At 42.6% G+C, this 20875-nt stretch overlaps 1 protein-coding gene across 7 annotated transcripts in view; it reads left to right on the top strand.

Moving 5' to 3' along the window:
- The window catches only part of LOC134340419 (phosphatidylinositol 5-phosphate 4-kinase type-2 beta), a 258524-nt gene that overhangs the window by 160284 nt on the left and 77365 nt on the right, over positions 1–20875 (top strand). For all 7 annotated transcript variants that reach the window (XM_063037625.1, XM_063037629.1, XM_063037630.1 and 4 more), the window contains 2 exons: positions 131–283; positions 8872–9018. In XM_063037625.1, the coding sequence (XP_062893695.1) occupies positions 131–283; positions 8872–9018 (300 nt within the window). The remainder of the gene's footprint in view (positions 1–130; positions 284–8871; positions 9019–20875) is intronic.

The raw sequence follows: 20875 nt of genomic DNA, 5'->3' as shown, positions 1-20875 counted from the left end.
GTTATCTGTCACAACCACTCCCTGTGGCAACAAGTTCCTGAACTCTGAGATGAGAAGTTACAAAAGGAAACATAAATCACTGAGATGGTATTCCTACAATGTCTAATCAAAACTTGTTTCTTTCTTTCAGAACTCAGTAACACGGAGTGCCCCCATAAACAGTGACACACAGAATCGGATGGGTGCTCGATTCTTAACTACATATGACAAGAGATTCGTCATTAAAACCATAACTAGCGAAGATGTAGCAGAGATGCACAATATTTTAAAAAAGTATCATCAGGTATGCAAGCAAAGATTGATTTCCTTAAGGGCTGTGATCGTGTATATCTGATAGAACCAAGTGGGCTGCATGTTGGTGCTATTCAGGTTTTCAGTGAAGGCAGAAGACAGAAATACTTTATTGCTTGAGGCTTCAAAACATGTTTGCCAATAAAAATAAATTAAACCTTTTCCATCTTCAAATGCTGCAGTATGTTGAGGAGGGAGGAAGAGATTTATTTCTGACTTTTATACATTTAGTCCACTGCTTAAATGGGTCTGAAACAGGAAGAGGAGTAACCTTGAGCTAAAACTTGTAATATTGGCTGTCTGAATGATTAATTGCAGTGCTCACACTGGCAATGGACATAGAAGTGACCAGAATAGAGAGTTGTCAAGCAAGTGATTAATAGGTAAAAAAATTATTTGTACACACGTATACAGTGGATTCTGGTAAGCTGGGACACATTGCGATCAGTAGAGTTTGGCCCAATTAAGTGGCTGTCTCAATTCGCTGAAGTTTCATGGAAATAGTTAAGGTATTAAGACAAATTGAGTAGCAAATTATGTATTTAAATGAAATACAGAACAATTTTGAACACTAACAATAGTACTGCAGTACAATAAAACTGTAGTTCCTAATAGTCAACAATGGACGAATTCATTCAGTGTACACAATGAACAAACTCAGCGTAGACGCCTCGTGCAGATCACGGACTGCCTTTATACAATTACATCTTGAAATCTCCATTTTCATTGCAACATTCAAAATAATTTATCGATACCTTCAAATTCTTCGCAGTTCTTAACTTGAATAGTGAAATCATTTCATTTTCTCGTAGCCGTTTCTGGCATCTCCAAGCCTGAATGTTTGAAACCACAATGAGCAAATGGTTCGGAGATGTCTTACTATTTATTTCTCACCAACTATCAAAGTTTCAAAGGTTTAGTTATTATTAAGTACACAACTCTGAAATTTTTCTTCTCTGGGTAGCCATGAAACAAAAAAAGAAAGCACAATAATCAATCCTTAAATTCCCCCCCCCCCGCAAAAAAACAAAAACAGAACAGCCACATCAACCCCCAAAACCCTCCTCCCGCAAAAAAAGAACAAAATGGAACAGTCACATTCCCACCCCACCCCTCACGCACACCCAAAAATGAGAAAGATGGAGCGAAAAACAAAGAATACAAAAAAACTGTAAGACCGAGAAAAGTCTATGGTAGCATAGCAGAGCGATCCTCAGCAATGAAAAGACAGGCAGCTGGCACTCACCCTCCACAGTCACCTCAATGCTTCAATCTCCCTCGTCACTTTAATCGGCGAACGATGGAAGTTTTACATGCAACTCCCGCTTCGGCTTGCGGCTTAATATAGGGGGTGATAGCCCCCGGCCTGGCCAAACTTAAGAAATCTTGTTTGGGTAGATGCTGCGCAATGTGTCCCCTGTTACAAATCAGTCCTCCGAAATAACAAACGTACACAATATGCGATTAAATGATTAAGCTTTATAATTCTTTCTTTGACTATATGGTTAGTAAAGAAATGAAAAAAAGAAAAAAGGGCCCAATCTCATTAAACAGTCTGTTGCGCAATGTTGGAGCTCACTGATAAGTCAATCAACCTCCTCCGATCGTCACTGCCCTTCAGACCCTCGCTCCACGTCCACCCAGTCCGGCGGTCTACCAACTCTCTCCATTCGCGTCTTCTCTCCTCATCTCTCCCCAGCAAAAGACTGCGAAAATCTCTCTTCCAGCTCACAAGAACGAACAACAGCATTCCAAACCCCGTTAGCTCTAGTCATTATCCAAACATTGCTGCTACAAAGAAACCATTACCTTATCAGTGAAACCTTACAGCATGTTACACAGCAGTGAAACCCTACAGCGTGTTACATACAGTTGGTGAAATAGAGTGGACTATCGGCTCGGGCCCCACAACCTGCCCGCCTTGAGGTTCACGCAAGCTCCCTCTGTCTCCCAGACTCCTCTCAGAGACTGTAGAGTGCTGGAACACCCAAACAGAAAATCACAGATGCCAACAGTTCCTGAATCACATCCAAGGTGAAAAACAAATGCAAAAGACATAAAAGAAGTGAAATACACGGTTTCATGATCTATCCAGAAGATGTCGACCAAAAGAGCATTGTATGCAGGCGCCATCTTGACCAGTGACCATAAGATCAATGACAAAAATAACGCTTTTTGAACACAAGTATGCAACTGACGCTATTTAAAATATTATATAATACTATATAAATTGTTTAAAAATATAAATAAAAGTCTTTGGCTTTGATACACTCTGAAGGGAATCAGTGATCCTGCTCCCGATCTCTTTCCCTCGAAAAAGGTCTTGGAAGTTCTTTGCTCCCACATACTCACAGGAACATAACAAGTTTATAAAGTTATACAACATGGAAACAGGTCCTTTGACACAACTCGACCAACATGGCAATCTATACTTTTCCTATTTGCATTTGTCCCTAATACTCACATAGACACGTGTGCATATGTACTCACGTATACACACTCTCGCTCACACACACATCACACTCTCGCACTTACTCTCACACCCACTCTCAAACACATCCACCCACACGCGCACTCTCGCACTCTCCAAGCACTCCCACAAGCTCTCACCTATTCTCACACACATACACATCTATGTGAAATGCTGCCGTAGAATCCATCGTCAGAGATTCCCACCATCTAGGCTATGCTCTTTTCTCAGCGGGCCAGGCAGCATCTATGGAAAGGAGTACAGTTGATGTTTCAGGCTGAGATCCTTCAGCATGACTGGAAAAAAAAGATGAGTAGATTTAAAAGGTGGGGTGAGGGGTGAAGGGAGAGAGAAACACAAGGTGATAGGTGAAACCTGAAGGGGGAGAGAGGAAGTAACAAGCTGGGAAGTTGATTGGTGAAAGAGATACAGGGCTGGAGAAGGGGGCATCTGATAGCAGAGGACAGAAGGCCATAGAAGAAAAAGGGGGGAGGTACACCAGGGGGAGGCGATGGGCAGGCAAGGAGATAGGTCAGCGAGGGAAACAGGAATGGGGAATGGTGAAGGTGAGGGGGGAGCATTACTGGAAGTTTGAGAAATCGATGTTCATGTCATCAGGTTGTAGGTAACCCAGATAGAATACAAGATGTTTCTTCTCCAACCTGAGTGTGGCCTCATCGCAACAGTAGAGGAGGCTATAGACTGCCATGTCAGAATGGGAATGGGAAGTGGAATTCAAAATGGGTGGCCATTGGGAGATCCCGTTGCTTCAGGCTCTCGTTATTTATTGCTATTTATTTATATTTGTATTTGCATAGTCTGTTGTCTTCTGCTCTCTGGTTGATCTTTCATTGATCCTGTCATTGTTACTATTCCATAGATTTACGGAGTATAGAACATAGAATAGTACAGCACAGTACAGGCCCTTCGGCCCACAATGTTGTGCCGACCCTCAAACCCTGCCTCCCATATAAGCCCCCACCTTAGATTCCTCCATATACCTGTCTAGTAGTCTCTTAAACTTCACTAGTGTATCTGCCTCCACCACTGACTCAGGCAGTGCATTCCATGCACCAACCACTCTGAGTAAAGAACCTTCCTCTAATATCCCCCTTCAACTTCCCACCCCTTACCTTAAAGCCATGCCCTCTTGTATTGAGCAGTGGTGCCCTGGGGAAGAGGCGCTGGCTATCCACTCTATCTATTCCTCTTACTATCTTGTACATCTCTATCATGTTTCTTCTCATCCTCCTTCTCTCCAAAGAGAGAAGCCCTAGCTCCCTTAATCACTGATCATAATGCATACTTTCTAAACCAGGCAGCATCCTGGTAAATCTCCTCTGTACCCTTTCCAATGCTTCCACATCCTTCCTATAGTGAGGTGACCAGAAATGGACACAGTACTCCAAGTGTGGCCTAACCAGAGTTTTATAGAGCTGCATCATTACAGACTCTTAAATTCTATCCCTCGACTTATGAAAGCTAACACCCCATAAGCTTTCTTAACTACCCTATCCACCTGTGAGGTAACTTTCAGGGATCTGTGGACATGTACTCCGAGATCCCTCTGCTCCTGCACACTACCAAGTATCCTGCCATTTACTTTGTACTCTGCCTTGGAGTTTGTCCTTCCAAAGTGTACCACCTCACACTTCTCCGGGTTGAACTCCATCTGCCACTTCTCAGCCCACTTCTGCATCCTATCAGTGTCTCTCTGCAATCTTTGACAATCCTCTACACTATCTACAACACCACCAACCTTTGTGTCGTCTGCAAACTTGCCAACCCACCCTTCTACCCCCACATCCAGGTCATTAATAAAAATCACAAAAAGTAGAGGTCCCAGAACAGATCCTTGTGGGACACCACTAGTCACAATCCTCCAATCTGAATGTACTCCCTCCACCACCACCCTCTGCCTTCTGCAGGCAAGCCAATTCTGAATCCACCTGGCCAAACTTCCCTGGATCCCATGCCTTCTAACTTTCTGAATAAGTCTACCATGTGGAACCTTGTCAAATGCCTTACTAAAATCCATATAGATCACATCCACTGCACTACCCTCATCTATATGCCTGGTCACCTCCTCAAAGAATTCTATCAGGCTTGTTAGACACGATCTGCCCTTCACAAAGCCATGCTGACTGTCCCTGATCAGACCATGATTCTCTAAATGCCTATAGATCCTATCTCCAAGAATCTTTTCCAACAGCTTTCCCACCACAGACGCAAGGCTCACTGGTCTATAATTACCCGGACTATCCCTACTACCTTTTTTGAACAAGGGAACAACATTCGCCTCCCTCCAATTCTCAGGTACCATTCCCGTGGACAACGAGGACATAAAGATCCCAGCCAGAGGCTCAGCAATCTCTTCTCTCGCCTCGTGGAGCAGCCTGGGGAATATTCCGTCAGGTCCCGGGGACTTATCTGTCCTAATGTATTTTAACAACTCCAACACCTCCTCTCCCTTAATATCAACATGCTCCAGAACATCAACCTCACTCATATTGTCCTCACCATCATCAAGTTCCCTCTCATTGGTGAATACCGAAGAGAAGTATTCATTGAGGACCTCACTCACTTCCACAGCCTCCAGGCACATCTTCCCACCTTTATCTCTAATCAGTCCTACCTTCACTCCTGTCATCCTTTTTTTCTTCACAGAATTGAAGAATGCCTTGGGGTTTTCCTTTACCCTACTCGCCAAGGCCTTCTCATGCCCCCTTCTTGCTCTTCTCAGCCCCTTCTTAAGCTCCTTTCTTGCTTCCCTATATTCCTCAATAGACCCATCTGATCCTCGCTTCCTAAACCTCATGTATGCTGCCTTCTTCCACCTGACTAGATTTTCCACCTCACTTGTCACCCATGGTTCCTTCACCCTACCATTCTTTATCTTCCTCACCAGGACAAATTTATCCCGAACATCCCACAAGAGATCTCTAAACATCGACCACATGTCCATAGTACATCTCCCTGCAAAAACATCATCCCAATTCACACCCGCAAGTCCTCGCCTTATAGCCTCATAATTTGCCTTTCCCCAATTAAAAATTTTCCTGTCCTCTTTGATTCTTTCCTTTTCCATGATAATTATAAAGGCCAGGGAGCAGTGGTCACTGTTCCCCAGATGCTCACCCACTGAGAGATCTGTGACCTGACCCAGTTCATTACCTAGTACTAGATCTAGTATGGCATTCCCCCTGGTCGGCCTGTCCACATACTGTGACAGGAATCCATCCTGGACACACTTAACAAATTCTGCCCCATCTAAACCCTTGGAACTAATCAGGTGCCAACCAATATTAGGGAAGTTAAAGTCACCCATGATAACAACCCAGTTATTTTTGCACCTTTCCAAAATCTGCCTCCCAATCTGCTCCTCTGTATCTCTGCTGCTACCAGGGGGCCTATAGAATACCCCCAGTAGAGTAACTGCTCCCTTCCTGTTCCTGACTTCCACCTATATTGACTCAAAAGAGGATCCTGCTACATTACCCACCCTTTCTGTAGCTGTAATAGTATCCCTGAGCAGTAATGCCACCCCTACTCCCCTTTTTCTGCCCTCTCTATCCCTTTTAAAGCACTGAAATCCAGGAATATTGAGAATCCATTCCTGCCCTGGTGCCAGCCAAGTCTCTCTAATGGCCACTATATCACCTTTGTTCCTGATGCTTCTTGCATTGAGGTACACACATTTCAGCCCTTCTACCTTACTGTCTTTACACCGTTTATTCGGCTTTTCTTTCCTCAAAGCCTCTATGTTAAATCTGGCTTTACTCCATGCACTTCTTTCACTGCTCTATCGCTCTGGGTCCCAACCCCCTCGCAAATTAGTTTAAACCTTCCCAAACCATGCTTGCAAACCTACCTGCAAGGATATTGCTCCCCCTCGAGTTCAGGTGCAACCCATCCAATCTGTACAGGTCCCACCTTCCCCAGAAGAGATCCCAATGATCCAAAAATCTAAAACCCTGCTCCCTGCACCAACTCCTCAGCCACGCATTCAACTGCCATCTCCTCCAATTCTTACCATTTCTGTCACGTAGCACTGGCAGCAATTCTGAGAACATCACCCTTGAGGTCCTGTTCTTCAGCCTTCTGCCTAATTCCCGAAACTCACACTTCAGGACCTCATCCCTCTTCCTGCCAATGTCGTTGGTCCCAACATGTATCACGACTTCTGGTTGCTTTACCTCTTGTGCACCCGGTCAGAGACATCCTGGACCCTGGCACCCAGGAGGCAACAAACAATGCAGGTGTCCTTCTCACATCCACAAAATCTCCTGTCTGCTCCCCTGATTATAGAGTCTCCAATGACGACAGTTCTCCTCTTCTCCATCCCACCCTTCTGCACCACAGGGTCAGACTCAGTGCCAGAGGCCCTGCCACCGTGGCTCACACCTGGTCGGTCGTCCCCATCAACAGTATCCAGGACAGTAAACTTATTATTCAGGGGAATGGCTACAGGGGTGCTCTGCACTACCTGTCTGCTCACCTTCGCTTTCCCCCCTCTGACTGTTACCCAATGACCTGCTTCCGACAGCCTAGATGTGACTACCTCCTTGTAGCTCTCATCGATGACTGCTTCATTCTCCCTTATGAGTCAAAGGTCATCCAGCTGCTGCTCCAGATTCCTTACACGGTCTTCCAGATCGCCCAGTCGTATGCACATCTGGCAGATGTGACTCTGCAGGAGAGGGGCATTCCCCCAAGACTGCCACATCTCACATGAGAGGCACATCACCGTCTCAGGAGACATTGTAAAGACTAACTGGGAGCTCGCTTGTCCTCCACCTCTTCTCGTCAAAGCCTCAAAGCTCCACTCCTTCACTGGCTGTTTTCCACAGACTACTTTGCTTGAGCTATCCCTCTATTTATCTGTTTGAGCTTTTCAAAATGTTTGGTCACCTGACCTCGATTGCCCAATCAGCTGCTTTCTGCTGAGTCTGAGCTATTCAAATCTTGATTGTCTAATCACCGGCTTTCTGCTGATCTATTCAAATCTTGATTGACTTGATTGCACAGACCAACTGTCAAAACTGCCAGAATCTCTCAAGTCAAAGCCTCAAAGGAACTCCTTCAGTGAACTCCTTCACTGGCCCGCTCACGCACTGGCCGCTTTCCGTATGTCTGCAGGAAAATAAATCTCAGGGTTGTATGAGGTGATAATAAAATTTACTTTGAACATACACACACACGTTTAATCGATCTCTCTCTCTCTCTCTTGCTCTCACTCACACACACACTCTCGCATTCACACATGCACATACATGCATGCATACTAATAGGCATTTATGTGTGTACACTCACTCACTCACTACTCACTCACTCACTGACTCACATTCACACACAGCTATTGACAGGAAATATGACCTGAAGCTAATATCCCAGAATGACACTTATCACCATATTAAGGATTTAATAAGCCTTAAGAAGTACAATCCTTTTTTTCTCATGCTAGCCTTCTTTTAATTAAAAAAAGTTAACAGTATTTAAAGTTAACAGCTCTACCAATGTTTAATGGATAAAAGTACCGCTTGATGCTGCTGTGTTCTATAGAGACCAGGTCCAAGGTTCATTTCCTTGTCTGTGCTGCAGTAGGGTGGGGGTGTTGCTGGCAAGTGGATTTCATGCTCCAAGATTAAGGAGGAGATAAAGTTGACCAAGATTCTTTAATCACTCTGCAGCAAGGTACCCACATTTGATATGATCAAGAATGGAGGTCCAAGTGAAAACTGGCTAAGTCCGTTATGAGGAAGAACCTGTTGAAGTTTATTTTTCTTCATGAAATTTTGTGGTCAATACCCAACAAGAGTTGCTTTTGGAAAAGAAGCAGAGAAAATGCCAGCAAGTGGAGGCCAATTCATTAGGTATATTTAAAGTGAAGGTTGATAGGTTTTCAATTAGCAAGGGAGACAAAGGTTGCAGGGAGAAGGCAGGAGAATTTGGTTGAGAGGGATAATGAATCAGCCATGATGCAATGGTGGAGCAAATTCGATGGGCTGAATGGCCAAATTCTGCTCCTATATCTTAAGGTCTTATGGAGTCAAGTTGCTTTTATCTAACTGAACTTTGTTTCTTAACTATCTTTTGCTTTTCCTTTGCAGTATATTGTGGAATGCCATGGTAATACACTTCTTCCCCAGTTCCTGGGCATGTACCGGTTAACAGTGGATGGAGTGGAGACGTACATGACCGTAACAAGAAATGTATTTAGTCACAGACTTACCGTCCACAGGAAATATGACCTGAAGGTACTGCTCAGACACAACATGTCACCTTCATTGGAATTTTCTTGTGTATGTCTCTTTCAATACTGCATAAGACACAAGTTGGATCAATGAAACATAATGATTTCACTGTCAACAAAGGGACTGTACACTGCAAAATAATTGATCCGTGTAATTTCATATATAAAGCTGTTTGAATCTGAATTGCAGGGAAGAAAAGCAGGATAAGATTCTGTGGGTAGACTGAAATATGCTTTATCTTTTGGGAAGTTGTGAAGGAAGAGAGTAAACACCATGCAGTGATTCACTGAGACTGTTCAAGAGGGAAGGGATCTGATAGAGCAACAGGCTGCATTGATGGGAAATATTTATTTAGAAATACAGCGTGGAACATGCCCTTCAACCCAATGAGCTGCACTGGCCAGCAACCCATCTATTTAACCCTAGCCTCTCACAGGACAATTTACAGTGACCAGTTAACTGACTAACCTGTATATCTTTGGACTATGGGAGGAAACAGGAGCATCTGGAAGAAACCCATGCATTCACATGGAGGAGGTACAAAGAGAATACAGTTCAGAGAATTGAACTCTGAACTGTAATAGCATCGCGCTAACCAGTACACCACAAATAAACTCACCCAGTGTAAAAGAGGTAAATACAAAGGCACATAGCTGTAAAAAGTCACCATTGTAAGGTTGCAAAGATCTTTAAAATCTAGAACAAATTGGTCAGTTTATTGGGACATTGGAAAAACTTAAACACGAGAGATACTGCAGGTGCTGGAAATCCACACAAAATGCTGGAGGAACTCAGTAGGTCAGGCAGCAGCTATGGAGCAGAATAAACTGTCAGTGGTTTGGGCCGAGACCCTTCATGAAGACTGGAAAGGAAAGAGGAAGAAGACAAGAAGAATGTGAGGGGAGGGGAAAAAGTACAAGCTGGCAGGTGATAGGTGAAACTGAGTGAGTGAGAAGGTGGGTGGGGGGGAGGGGATGAAGTGAGAAACTGGGAGGTGATAGGTGGAAGAGGTTAAAAGAGGTAAAGGGCTGAAAAGGAAGGAATCTGACAAGGGAGGTGAGGGGACCATGGGGGAAAGGGAAGGAGGTGATGGGCAGGTGACAAGAGGAGAAGGGGTAACAGCTTAGAACTTTGGTAAGGACTGAGGAAATGTACTTGTTCTTTTTGTTGTGTCTAATGAAAGCTCTCATATTTTCAGTAGCAAATGCTCTAAGTTTTAAGCAGCTCCCAAGTCTTAGCTGTCTGCTTGTCAATATATCCTTTTTATAGAGTAGATGATGAATGGTATACCACTTTGTTGGCAAGTAACTCTTACTAAATTTCTTGTAGTTATTTAACTATGTGATATAGATTAAGTTCAGTTCAGCAGCCACTTAGCAGGGCACGAGATGCAAGTACAGGGAAGATCTGGGTTTGATTTACTGCTGTCGTGTTGAACTGGTTGACTCCAGATGAAATTATTTTTAAAAAGTCTTTGGTTTTATGCTAATATACTTTTGAGGGAATGAGAGATCCTGCTCTTGATTTCTTTCCATTGACAAAGGTCTTGAAGCTCATATACATGAAGTTGTACAACATGGAAGCAGGCATCTTGACACAACATGACCAAGATGCCAATCTACACTGTTTCCATTTGCCTGTAGTTTGTCCCTTTTCTCTCTAAACAGTTTTTATTTGTGTACCTGTTCAAATGCTTTTTCAAAATTTGTAATCGTACCTGCTTCCACTGTCTTCTCTAGCAGCTTGTTCCATAATTAAGCATCAAACAATTTGTTGGATGAACTCAGCAGGTAGAGCAGTATCTTTTGGAGGAAAGCAATCCTGCAGGGTTTCAGCCCATAACAGCGACAATTCTTCTTTCCTTCACAAACGCTGTTCGACTTGCTGAGTTCCTCCAAAGATTGTTTATTGCTCCAGCTTCCAGTATCCTCATTCCCTGTGTCTCTATCTAATGTTGATTCCTGGTGCTTTTGTGATCTAGAGGTCAAGAATAAGAATAAGAACTTGTTGTTCACAGCCATTTTATTAAATGTTCCTAAAACAAAGAAAAAAATACAAGAGATCAAAGAAGTCCTGGCCTTCCTCTACAAAAACTAAGTTAAAGTCTGTCCTGAGCCTTATAGGCTCATCAGGCCGGTGCTTATGTCAGTTTCCATGGCGTCAAGCGACTGAGAGTACGAGACTCCACCTCCCCCCCCCCCCCCCCGATAGGACACCAGTCTATCGCAAGGTTAACCCCCAGCAATTTTGTCGGTACCCATTTTCAGCTGGGTGGACTGGAGCAGTCTGTGGTTAAGTGCTTTGCTCAAGGACACAACACGCTACCTCGGCTGGGGCTACAAAAACTAGCTCCAACTAAAAGGTCACAATGTTCCAGTGATAAGAATTGGCCAATAAAATAGCCAGTTTCAAGTGGTGTGACACCTGTTTCAAAAAAAAAACAAGCAACACACATCAAAGTTGCTGGTGAACGCAGCAGACCAGGCAGCATCTCTAGGAAGAGGTACAGTCGAAGTTTCTGGCCGAGACCCTTCATCAGGACTAACTGAAGGAAGAGTTAGTAAGAGATTTGAAAGTGGGAGGAGGAGGGGGAGATCCAAAATAATAGGAGAAGACAGGAGAGGGAGGGATGGAGCCAAGAGCTGGACAGGTGATAGGCAAAAGGGGATATGAGAGGATCATGGGACAGGAGGTCCGGGAAGAAAGACAAGACCCAGAGGATGGGCAAGGGGTATAGTCAGAGGGACAGAGGGAGAAAAAGGAGAGTGAGAGAAAGAATGTGTGTATAAAAATAAATAACGGATGGGGTACGAGAGGGAGGTGGGGCATTAGCGGAAGTTAGAGAAGTCAATATTCATGCCATCAGGTTGGAGGCTACCCAGACGGAATATAAGGTGTTGTTCCTCCAACCTGAGTGTGGCTTCATCTTTACAGTAGAGGAGGCCGTGGATAGACATGTCAGAATGGGAATGGGATGTGGAATTAAAATGTGTGGCCACTGGGAGATCCTGCTTTCTCTGGCGGACAGAGCGTAGGTGTTCAGCAAAGCAGTCTCCCTGACTGCGTCGGGTCTCGCCAATATATAGAAGGCCACATCAGGAGCACCGGACGCAGTATATCACCCCAGCCGACTCACAGGTGAAGTGTTGCCTCACCTGGAAGGACTGTTTGGGGCCCTGAATGGTGGTAAGGGAGGAAGTGTAAGGGCATGTGTAGCACTTGTTCCACTTACACGGATAAGTGCCAGGAGCGAGATCAGTGGGGAGGGATGGGGGTGACGAATGGACAAGGGAGTCGCGTAGGGAGCGATCCCTGCAGAAAGCAGAGGGGGTGGGGGAGGGAAAGATGTGCTTAATGGTTGGATCCCGATTTTGGATCTCCCCCTCTCCGTCCCACTTTCAAATCTCTTACTAACTCTTCCTTCAGTTAGTCCTGACGAAGGGTCTCGGCCTGAAACGTCGACTGTACCTCTTCCTAGAGATTCTGCCTGGCCTGCTGCGTTCACCAGCAACTTTGAGGTGTGTTGCTTGAATTTCCAGCATCTGCAGAATTCCTGTTGTTTGCGTTCAAAAAAAAACAAAGAAGCTTCTAGAAAAATAGAGAAGCAGCTGTACCACAATTACCGGTAAATTCACTGAACAATTACACATATATAGGTGATTATATAAAAATACAAGCAAGCATAGGGAAGTTAAACAACAAAAAAAAAGTAACAGTTCTACACCCTAATCCCTAATCCAACACAGTGGTGGTCACTGTGACAGAACAACCTTGTGATATTAATTAGACAGGTTGGCTCAAAGGTATTGCTCACATGAGAAATGTGAACATTAAAGAGATTTTTGACTTTATAAAATGCTGTTTATGGCCTTCACATCCTGTAGATCTTCATCGACAAATATCTCTGATGTATAGTGACTTTTATCATGTAGGACAGCGACACTCAATTTGCATCGAACAACCAAACCAGAAGCATGAGAGTCACCAGATAACCTATGGTGATATTGATTGGGAGGTAAGTATTGGACAGACACTGGGAATAAGAAGTACATAAGTAATAGAAAGAGGAGTAGTTCACTGTTCATACTCTTGCTACTACCATTGGCAAGAGGTACAGGAGCCTCAAGTCCCACACCATCAGGTATATATATTATTTACATAGTTAGCTTTCTTCTGCATTTTTTTGTCAGTGTTTATGGTTTTTCACCAATTCTATTGTATTTCTTTATTTTTCTGTAAATGTGTGCAAGAAAATAAATCTCAAGGTATACATATGTAGTTTGATAATAAATTTATCTGGACTTATAGCTCTGTAACACTTACATGATCACTAATCTCATACACATTTCCTTTAACGTTGAACACTTAAATTGAAGACAGAATAATTATTTTTTAAACTACAAATGAAAGAGCACTAAATGATTAACTTCTGAAGGTTTAAACTGAAAACATGGAGTTGGTTCATGGGTCAGTTTGATAACAGGAAATGTTCAGAATTCCATCTGATTTAAAAATTCCAGCTGTGAGTTAGACAGGTTCCGCTTGCACACTCTTGCAGGGTAAAGCAATTACTTAAGTGTTTACTCTCACTCGCTGAAAACTCCTTCTTATTCTTGACATAGAACAGTACAGAACAGGAGCAGACCTGGTCTGCCCTGTGCCAAGCATGATGTAAAATTAAGCTAAATCTCTTTTGCCTTAAAATAATCCCTATTTGTAAGAGATTCTGCAGATGCTAGAAATCCAGAGCAACACATATGCAAAATGTTGGAGGAACTGAGCAGGTCAGGACACATCTATGGAGAGCAATAAACAGTCAATGTGGAGTCATAGACTCTGATGAAGGGTCTTAGCCTGAAATATCAACTGCTTATTCCTCTCCATAGATGCTATCGGCCTGTTGAGTGTATGATACATATCCTTTCGTTCCCCGTATATTCATGTATCTATCTAGAAGCTTCTTAAAAATTACTCTTGTATCTGCTTCCACTGTTACCCTTGGCAGCTTATTCCTGGCAACCGGTACTCTCTAGCAAAAACAGTATTTACCTCATATATCTCCTCTAAACATTTTCCCTCTCACCTTAATGCAGTGGATCTGGAGCCTGCTGATTATAGGGTAAAAATGAACCTAGAGGTGTCAGATGCATGTGCTCTAGTATTTGACATCTGATTTCTAATCTTTGTCATTGCACCTTAACAGAACTTGCTGGGTACAGTTCCTCAAACAACCAAGATCCAGATTGTATTTTCATGATTATTTTGGATATTAGGGGTGGTGGTTGACAGAACTAGAGCTGTTCAATGAAAAGTTGGTCCATGCACGTGAGCAGGTTGTGAGTTGTGTGTATATTTTTGGATGTTGCAGTGTCAGGAGATCAGCCTTGGTTATGATGAATAGCTAGCCAATCCTGAAGTCTGCGCTAAAGTAAATCAAGTACCAGTGAACTCTGTCCCAAAGACTTAATGCCATGTAATGAAAATAGGGAAAAGCTGTGAATATATTTCTGTAAGTTATGCAAGGCCATTGTGGTCTTTCCACTGTGCACTGATTAACAAATGCTAAATGTTTAGTTCAGTCCACTGTCAACCACAGTATTTTTCAAATCATTGCAGTGTCTCTGGGAAAGGAATGGAGTGGGAGGTACAGATCACACAGTCCAACACTGATGACATGCAGTCTTCTTGCATACGCCAGATCCCCTCCAAAGTGGCAATGATAATAGGGACAAAAATACAAGAACTTCTGCAGATGCTGGAAATCCAGAGTAACATGCACAAGATGTTGGAGAAACTCAATAGTCAGACATCCTCTATGCAAAGGAATAAAGAGTCAACGTTTTGACAATCACTCTGGTCGTGAAGAAGGATCTTGGCCGAAACATCGACTTTTTATTCCTTTCCGTAAATGTTGCCTGACCTGCTGAGTTTCTCCAGCATTTTGTGCGTGATAATAGGGAAGCAACCGTTTCATCAATAACTCCAAGAGAGAAGAGGTTCTACTTTATTTTCAGTCTCTGCCAGACAGCCCCCTCAGCCCTACAACCCAGAACAAAACTTCTCACAGCTATAGGTAATGCAATTGAATGTTGGTCGATCTTGTGATTTGAAATCCAGCCTGGAGCACTGTGAAAAAAATACACTCAGTTGCCACTTTATTAGGTCTACTTCAAGGATCAGCATGTTTTGCATTCAAAGAAGCTCTTCTGCACACCGCTGTTGTAAATTGTAGTTATTTGAGTTACTGTCTCCTTCCTGTCAGCTTGAACCAGTCGGGCCATTCTCCCATAGAACTGCCAGTCACTGGATGGCTTTTTGTTTACCATACCATTCTCTGTAAACTCTAGAGCAGGGTTTCTTAACTGGGGTTCCACGAGAGGTCGTGATTTAAAAAATAAACATCGCTTTTTGAACTTTACCTAACACGCGATGCTAGCGCTCATGGTGGTGGGCAGTGACCGAGCAGACCCATTAGCAATCTAATTAGAGGTCTCAGCCCTGTACAGCAGTACACAGTAGGACCGTGTTTATTTAGTTGAGTCCATTCTCTGTTTTTGACGCGAGATAGGGGAGACCATTGATCTGTGGTGAGTACTGTATTGTGTGGAGGGGAGGGCGGTAGACTGATAATTGGTTAGTGCCGTATTGAACAGAGGGGAGGATAGTAGGCTGGTGAGAAACAGGAAGTGCACTTTCTGAGCATTGAATGGACTCGCCCAACTTGGGCTGTGATATCAGCCTCTCCCTCCTGAATTACCTCCCCCAACTTCCCTTATGCACTGCCGACTGACTTATGGAAGCAAACAAACTCTACTGGTGGTGTAGAAAATTGGGGGGAGGTTTTCATTTTACACGCCGCAACTCAGCTGCTGGCCTGCCGTTTTGCCGTTGTTTTTTTTTTTGCAGAGTTCTAGTTTAGTTATTTATTATGCTATTCTTTTTTATATTTTATAAAATTGTGTCTTCGGCTATATTTTTATTCCCGTTGCTTTGGCTGATGGTTTTTAGTAACCTTACTATTCAACATTGTCAATAAATTTTCATGTTGTAAATAGCATTAATTAAAATTTATTTACAACCTTTATTTAAATTAAATTTACCAAGCTTACCTTTATAAAGATTAAATCCCATTTTGGCTTAAGCCAGTTCTATAACAGAAATTTATTATGTTTGTGTTATGGGTTTTTTAAATTTATGAAAGAGAAAGAAAGATTAATTTCAAGTAAGGTTGGCTAAAAAATATATTCGGTACTCATAAGAGCATTAACAATTATTTTTGAATTGTTATATCTACAACTTATTGATCATGCTAATTTACCATGAGCTGTAGATGCAATAATTTTTTACACAGGGGCTCCCTGAGACCTGAAAAACATCTTAAGGGTTCCTCCAGAGCAAAAGGTTGAGAAAGGCTGCTCCAGAGAGTGTTGTGAGTGAAAATCCCAGGAGTTCGGCAGTTTATGAGATACTCAAACCACCCTGTCCGGCATCAACAATCATTCCATGGTTAAAGTAACATATCACATTTTTGCCCTACGCTGATGTTTGGTCTGAACAGCAACTTGACCATGTCTGCATGGTTTTGTACATTGAGTTGTTTCCACATGATTGGCTGATAAGATGTTTGCGTTTGTAAGCATGTGTACATTTGTACCTGATGAAGTGGCCACTGTATGTATGGGCCTTGTAATTTCAGATGCCATGGAGTCATTATGTCATACATTATGGAAACAGGCCATTATGCCTACTGGGCCCTAACTAGTGGGCATGTGGACATTAATGCCTATGTGGTTCAAGTGCTCATCTAGACACTTCTTAAAAGCTGCCAGTGATACCATTTTCTCAGGCAATGCATTTCAGATACTCTTCACACTCTTGGTGAAAAAGTTCCCCCTCAGATCCCATCAGTGTTTGATGTTGCTGGGCCTGTACTTGCTAGAGTGTAGGAGAATGAGGGGGTATCTCAATATTCCTGGATTTCAGTGCTTTCAAAGGGATAGAGAAGGGGGGAAAGAGGAGGAGGGGTGGCATTACTGGTCAGGGATACTATTACAGCTACAGAAAGGGTGGGTAATGTAGCAGGATCCTCTTTTGAGTCAATATGGGTGGAAGTCAGGAACAGGAAGGGAGCAGTTACTCTATTAGGGGTATTCTATAGGCCCCCTGGTAGCAGCAGAGATACAGAGGAGCAGATTGGGAGGCAGATTTTGGAAAGGTGCAAAAATAACAGGGTTGTTATCAGGGGTGACTATAACTTCCCTAATATTGATTGGCACCTGATTAGTTCCAAGGGTTTAGATGGGGCAGAGTTTGTTAAGTGTGTCCAGGACGGATTCCTGTCACAGTATGTGGACAGGCCGACTAGGGGAAATGCCATCCTAGATTGAGTATTAGGTAATGAACCGGGTCAGGTCACAGATCTCTCAGTGGGTGAGCATCTGGGGGACAGTGACCACCGCTCCCTGGCCTTTAGCATTATCATACAAAAGGGTAGAATCAGAGGACAGGAAAATTTTTAATTGGGCAAGGGCAAATTATGAGGCTATAAGGCTAGAACTTGCGGGTGTGAATTGAGATGATGTTTTTGCAGGGAAATGTACTATGGACATGTGGTTGATGTTTAGGGATCTCTTGCAGGATGTTAGGGATAAATTTGTCCCGGTGAGGAAGATAAAGAATGGTAGGGTGAAGGAACCATGGGTGACAAGTGAGGTGGAAAATCTAGTCAGGTGGAAGAAAGCAGCATACATGAGGTTTAGGAAGCGAGGATCAGATGGGTCTATTGAGGAATATAGGGAAGCAAGAAAGGAGCTTAAGAAGGGGCTGAGAAGAGCAAGAAGGGGGCATGAGGAGGCCTTTGCGAGTAGGGTAAAGGAAAATCCCAAGGCATTCTTCAATTATGTGAAGAACAAAAGGATGACAGGAGTGAAGGTAGGACCAATTAGAGATAAATGTGGGAAGGTGTGCCTGGAGGCTGTGGAAGTGAGCGAGGACCTCAATGAATACTTCTCTTCAGTATTCACCAATGAGAGGGAACTTGATGATGGTGAGGACAATATGAGTGAGGTAGATGTTCTGGAGCATGTTGATATGAAGGGAGAGGAGGTGTTGGAGTTGTTAAAATACATTAGGACAGATAAGTCTCCGGGACCTGACGGAATATTCCCCAGGCTGCTCCACGAGGCGAGGAAAGAGATTGCTGAGCCTCTGGCTAGGATCTTTATGTCCTCGTTGTCCACGGGAATGGTACCGGAGGATTGGAGGGAGGCGAATGTTGTCCCCTTGTTCCACACTGAGATGCAGTTGGTGAGTATGCTCCCAAGGGTACAGCGGTAAAAGTCCGTCAGTATCCTGGGACAGGGGTGAGCTTTCTTGATGCTCCGCAGGAAATAAAGGCGTTGTTGCACCTTTTTGACCAGGATGAAGGAGTTCAGGGACCAGGTGAGATCCTAAGAAATGTGGACACCAAAGAATTTGAAGCTTGATACATGCTCCACTACAGTTCCATTGATGTAGATAGGGACGTGAGTGTGACTCCTGGCATGCCTGAAGTCCACAATGATCTCCTTGGTCTTCTGGGTGTTAAGGGCCAGGTTGTTGTCGGCACACCACGCGGCCAGGTGCTGTGTGACGTGTGAGGTATTGCACTTTGGAAGGACAAACCAAGGTAGAACGTACAAGGTAAATGGTAGGGCACTGAGGAGTGCAGTAGATCAGAGGGATCTGGGAATACGGATACAAAGTTCCCTAAAAATGGTGTCACAGGTAGATAGGGTCATAAAGAGAGCTTTTGGTACATTGGCCTTTTACAAATCAAAGTATTGAGTATAGGAGTTAGAATGTTATGGTGAGATTGTATAAGACATTGGTGAGGCCGAATCTGGAGTATTGTGTGCAGTTTTGGTCACCTGATTACAGGAAGGATATTAATAAGGTTGAAAGCTTGCAGAGAAGGTTTACAAGGATGTTGCCGGGACTTGAGAAACTGAGTTACAGAGAAAGGTTGAATAGGTTAGGACTTTATTCCCTGCAGCGCAGGAGAATGAGGGGAGATTTGATAGAGGTATATAAAATTATAATGGGTATAGATAGAGTGAATGCAAGCAGGCTTTTTCCACTGAGGCAAGGGGAGAAAAAAAACCAGAGGACATGGGTTAAGGGTGAGGGGGGAAAAGTTTAAAGGGAACATTAGGGGGGCTTCTTCACACAGAGAGTGGTGGGAGTATGGAATGAGCTGCCAGATAAAGTGGTAAATGCGGGCTCACTTTTAACATTTAAAGAAAACTTGGACAGATGCATGGGTGAGAGGTGTATGGAGAGATATGGTCCAGGTGCAGGTCAGTGGGAATAGGCAGAGGAATGGTTTGGCACAGCCAAAAAGGACCAAAAGGCCTGTTTCTTTTCTTTTTAAATCTTTTTATTGAATAAGTATACAAAAAGGTAAGCCATATAGGCACTAATACACTGTTAGAATATAATAAAATTACAGAAGATATTAATACAAAAAAAATACTACAAACAATGTAATTTAAACATAACGTACCAAGGTAACATAATAGTATACTAATTTTTATATATATATCAATAGAGAAAAGGAAAAAAAAACCAAAAAAAATCCCACCGTGCAACTAACTAAAAGCAAAGCAAAGCAATGGGCTAACTTGAAACCAAACAGAGTTAAAAAACTTAAAATCACGTCCTCAATCCCGACCTCCATTAAAAACAGTGAAAAAAAACAAGGGTATAAATTACATTAAATGAAAATATTGAATAAAAGATCTCCAGGTCTGTTCAAATTTAAATGAGGAATCATAAAGATTGCTTCTAATTTTCTCCAAATTCAAGCATAATATCGTCTGAGAAAACCAAAAAAAGGTAGATGGAGCATTGAGCTCTTTCCAATGTTGTAAGATACATCTTTTCGCCATTAAAGTAAGAAATGCAATCATTCTACGGGCTGAAGGGGAAAGATTACTGGAAATTTTAGGTAGTCCAAAGATAGCAGTAATAGGGTGAGGAGAGATATCTATATTCAATACCTTGGAGATAATATTAAAAATGTCTCTCCAAAAAGTTTCCAGAGTAGGGCAAGACCAAAACATATGAGTTAAAGAGGCTATCTGCCCCGGACATCTATCACAAAAAGGATTAATATGAGAATAAAAGTGTGCTAATTTATCTTTGGACATATGTGCTCTATGAACAACTTTAAATTGAATTAGGGAATGTTTAGCACAGATAGAGGAAGTATTGACTAATTGTAAAATCTGCCCCCAGTCATCCACAGAAATGATAAACCCCAATTTCTGTTCCCAATCTACCCTAATCTTATCAAATGGAGCTTTCCTAAGTTTAATAATAATATTATAAATCATAGCCGATGCACCTTTCTGACATGGATTAAGGTTAATTATAGTATCTAAAATGTATGTAGGAGGAAGCATTGGAAAAGAAGGAAGTATAGTACTTAGGAAATTTCTAACTTGTAGATATCTTAAAAAAATGTATTCTTGATAAGTTATATTTATTAGATAATTGTTCAAAAGACATAAGGGAACCATCTAAAAATAAATCCAAAAACCGTGAAATACCCTTAGTCTTCCAAATTTGAAAAGCATGATCCGTAAAAGAGGGAGGAAAAAATATGTTACCTAAAATAGGAATCGCTAACCCAAATTGATTAAGATCAAAAAATTTTCTGAATTGAAACCAAATACATAAGGTATATTTAACTATCGGGTTAGACACCTGTTTAAGGCGTTTCAAATCAAAAGGAAGAGAGGAACCTAAAATAGAGCCAAGTGTATAACCCTGAACAGATTGTAATTCCAATGCTACCCATTTAGGAATGGATAGTATA

Source organism: Mobula hypostoma, chromosome X1 (assembly GCF_963921235.1).
Source record: "Mobula hypostoma chromosome X1, sMobHyp1.1, whole genome shotgun sequence".
In the NCBI taxonomy this organism is placed as follows: domain Eukaryota; kingdom Metazoa; phylum Chordata; class Chondrichthyes; order Myliobatiformes; family Myliobatidae; genus Mobula; species Mobula hypostoma.
Note: the sequence above shows the minus strand (reverse complement) of the source record. Positions and strands in the feature narration are given on the sequence as shown.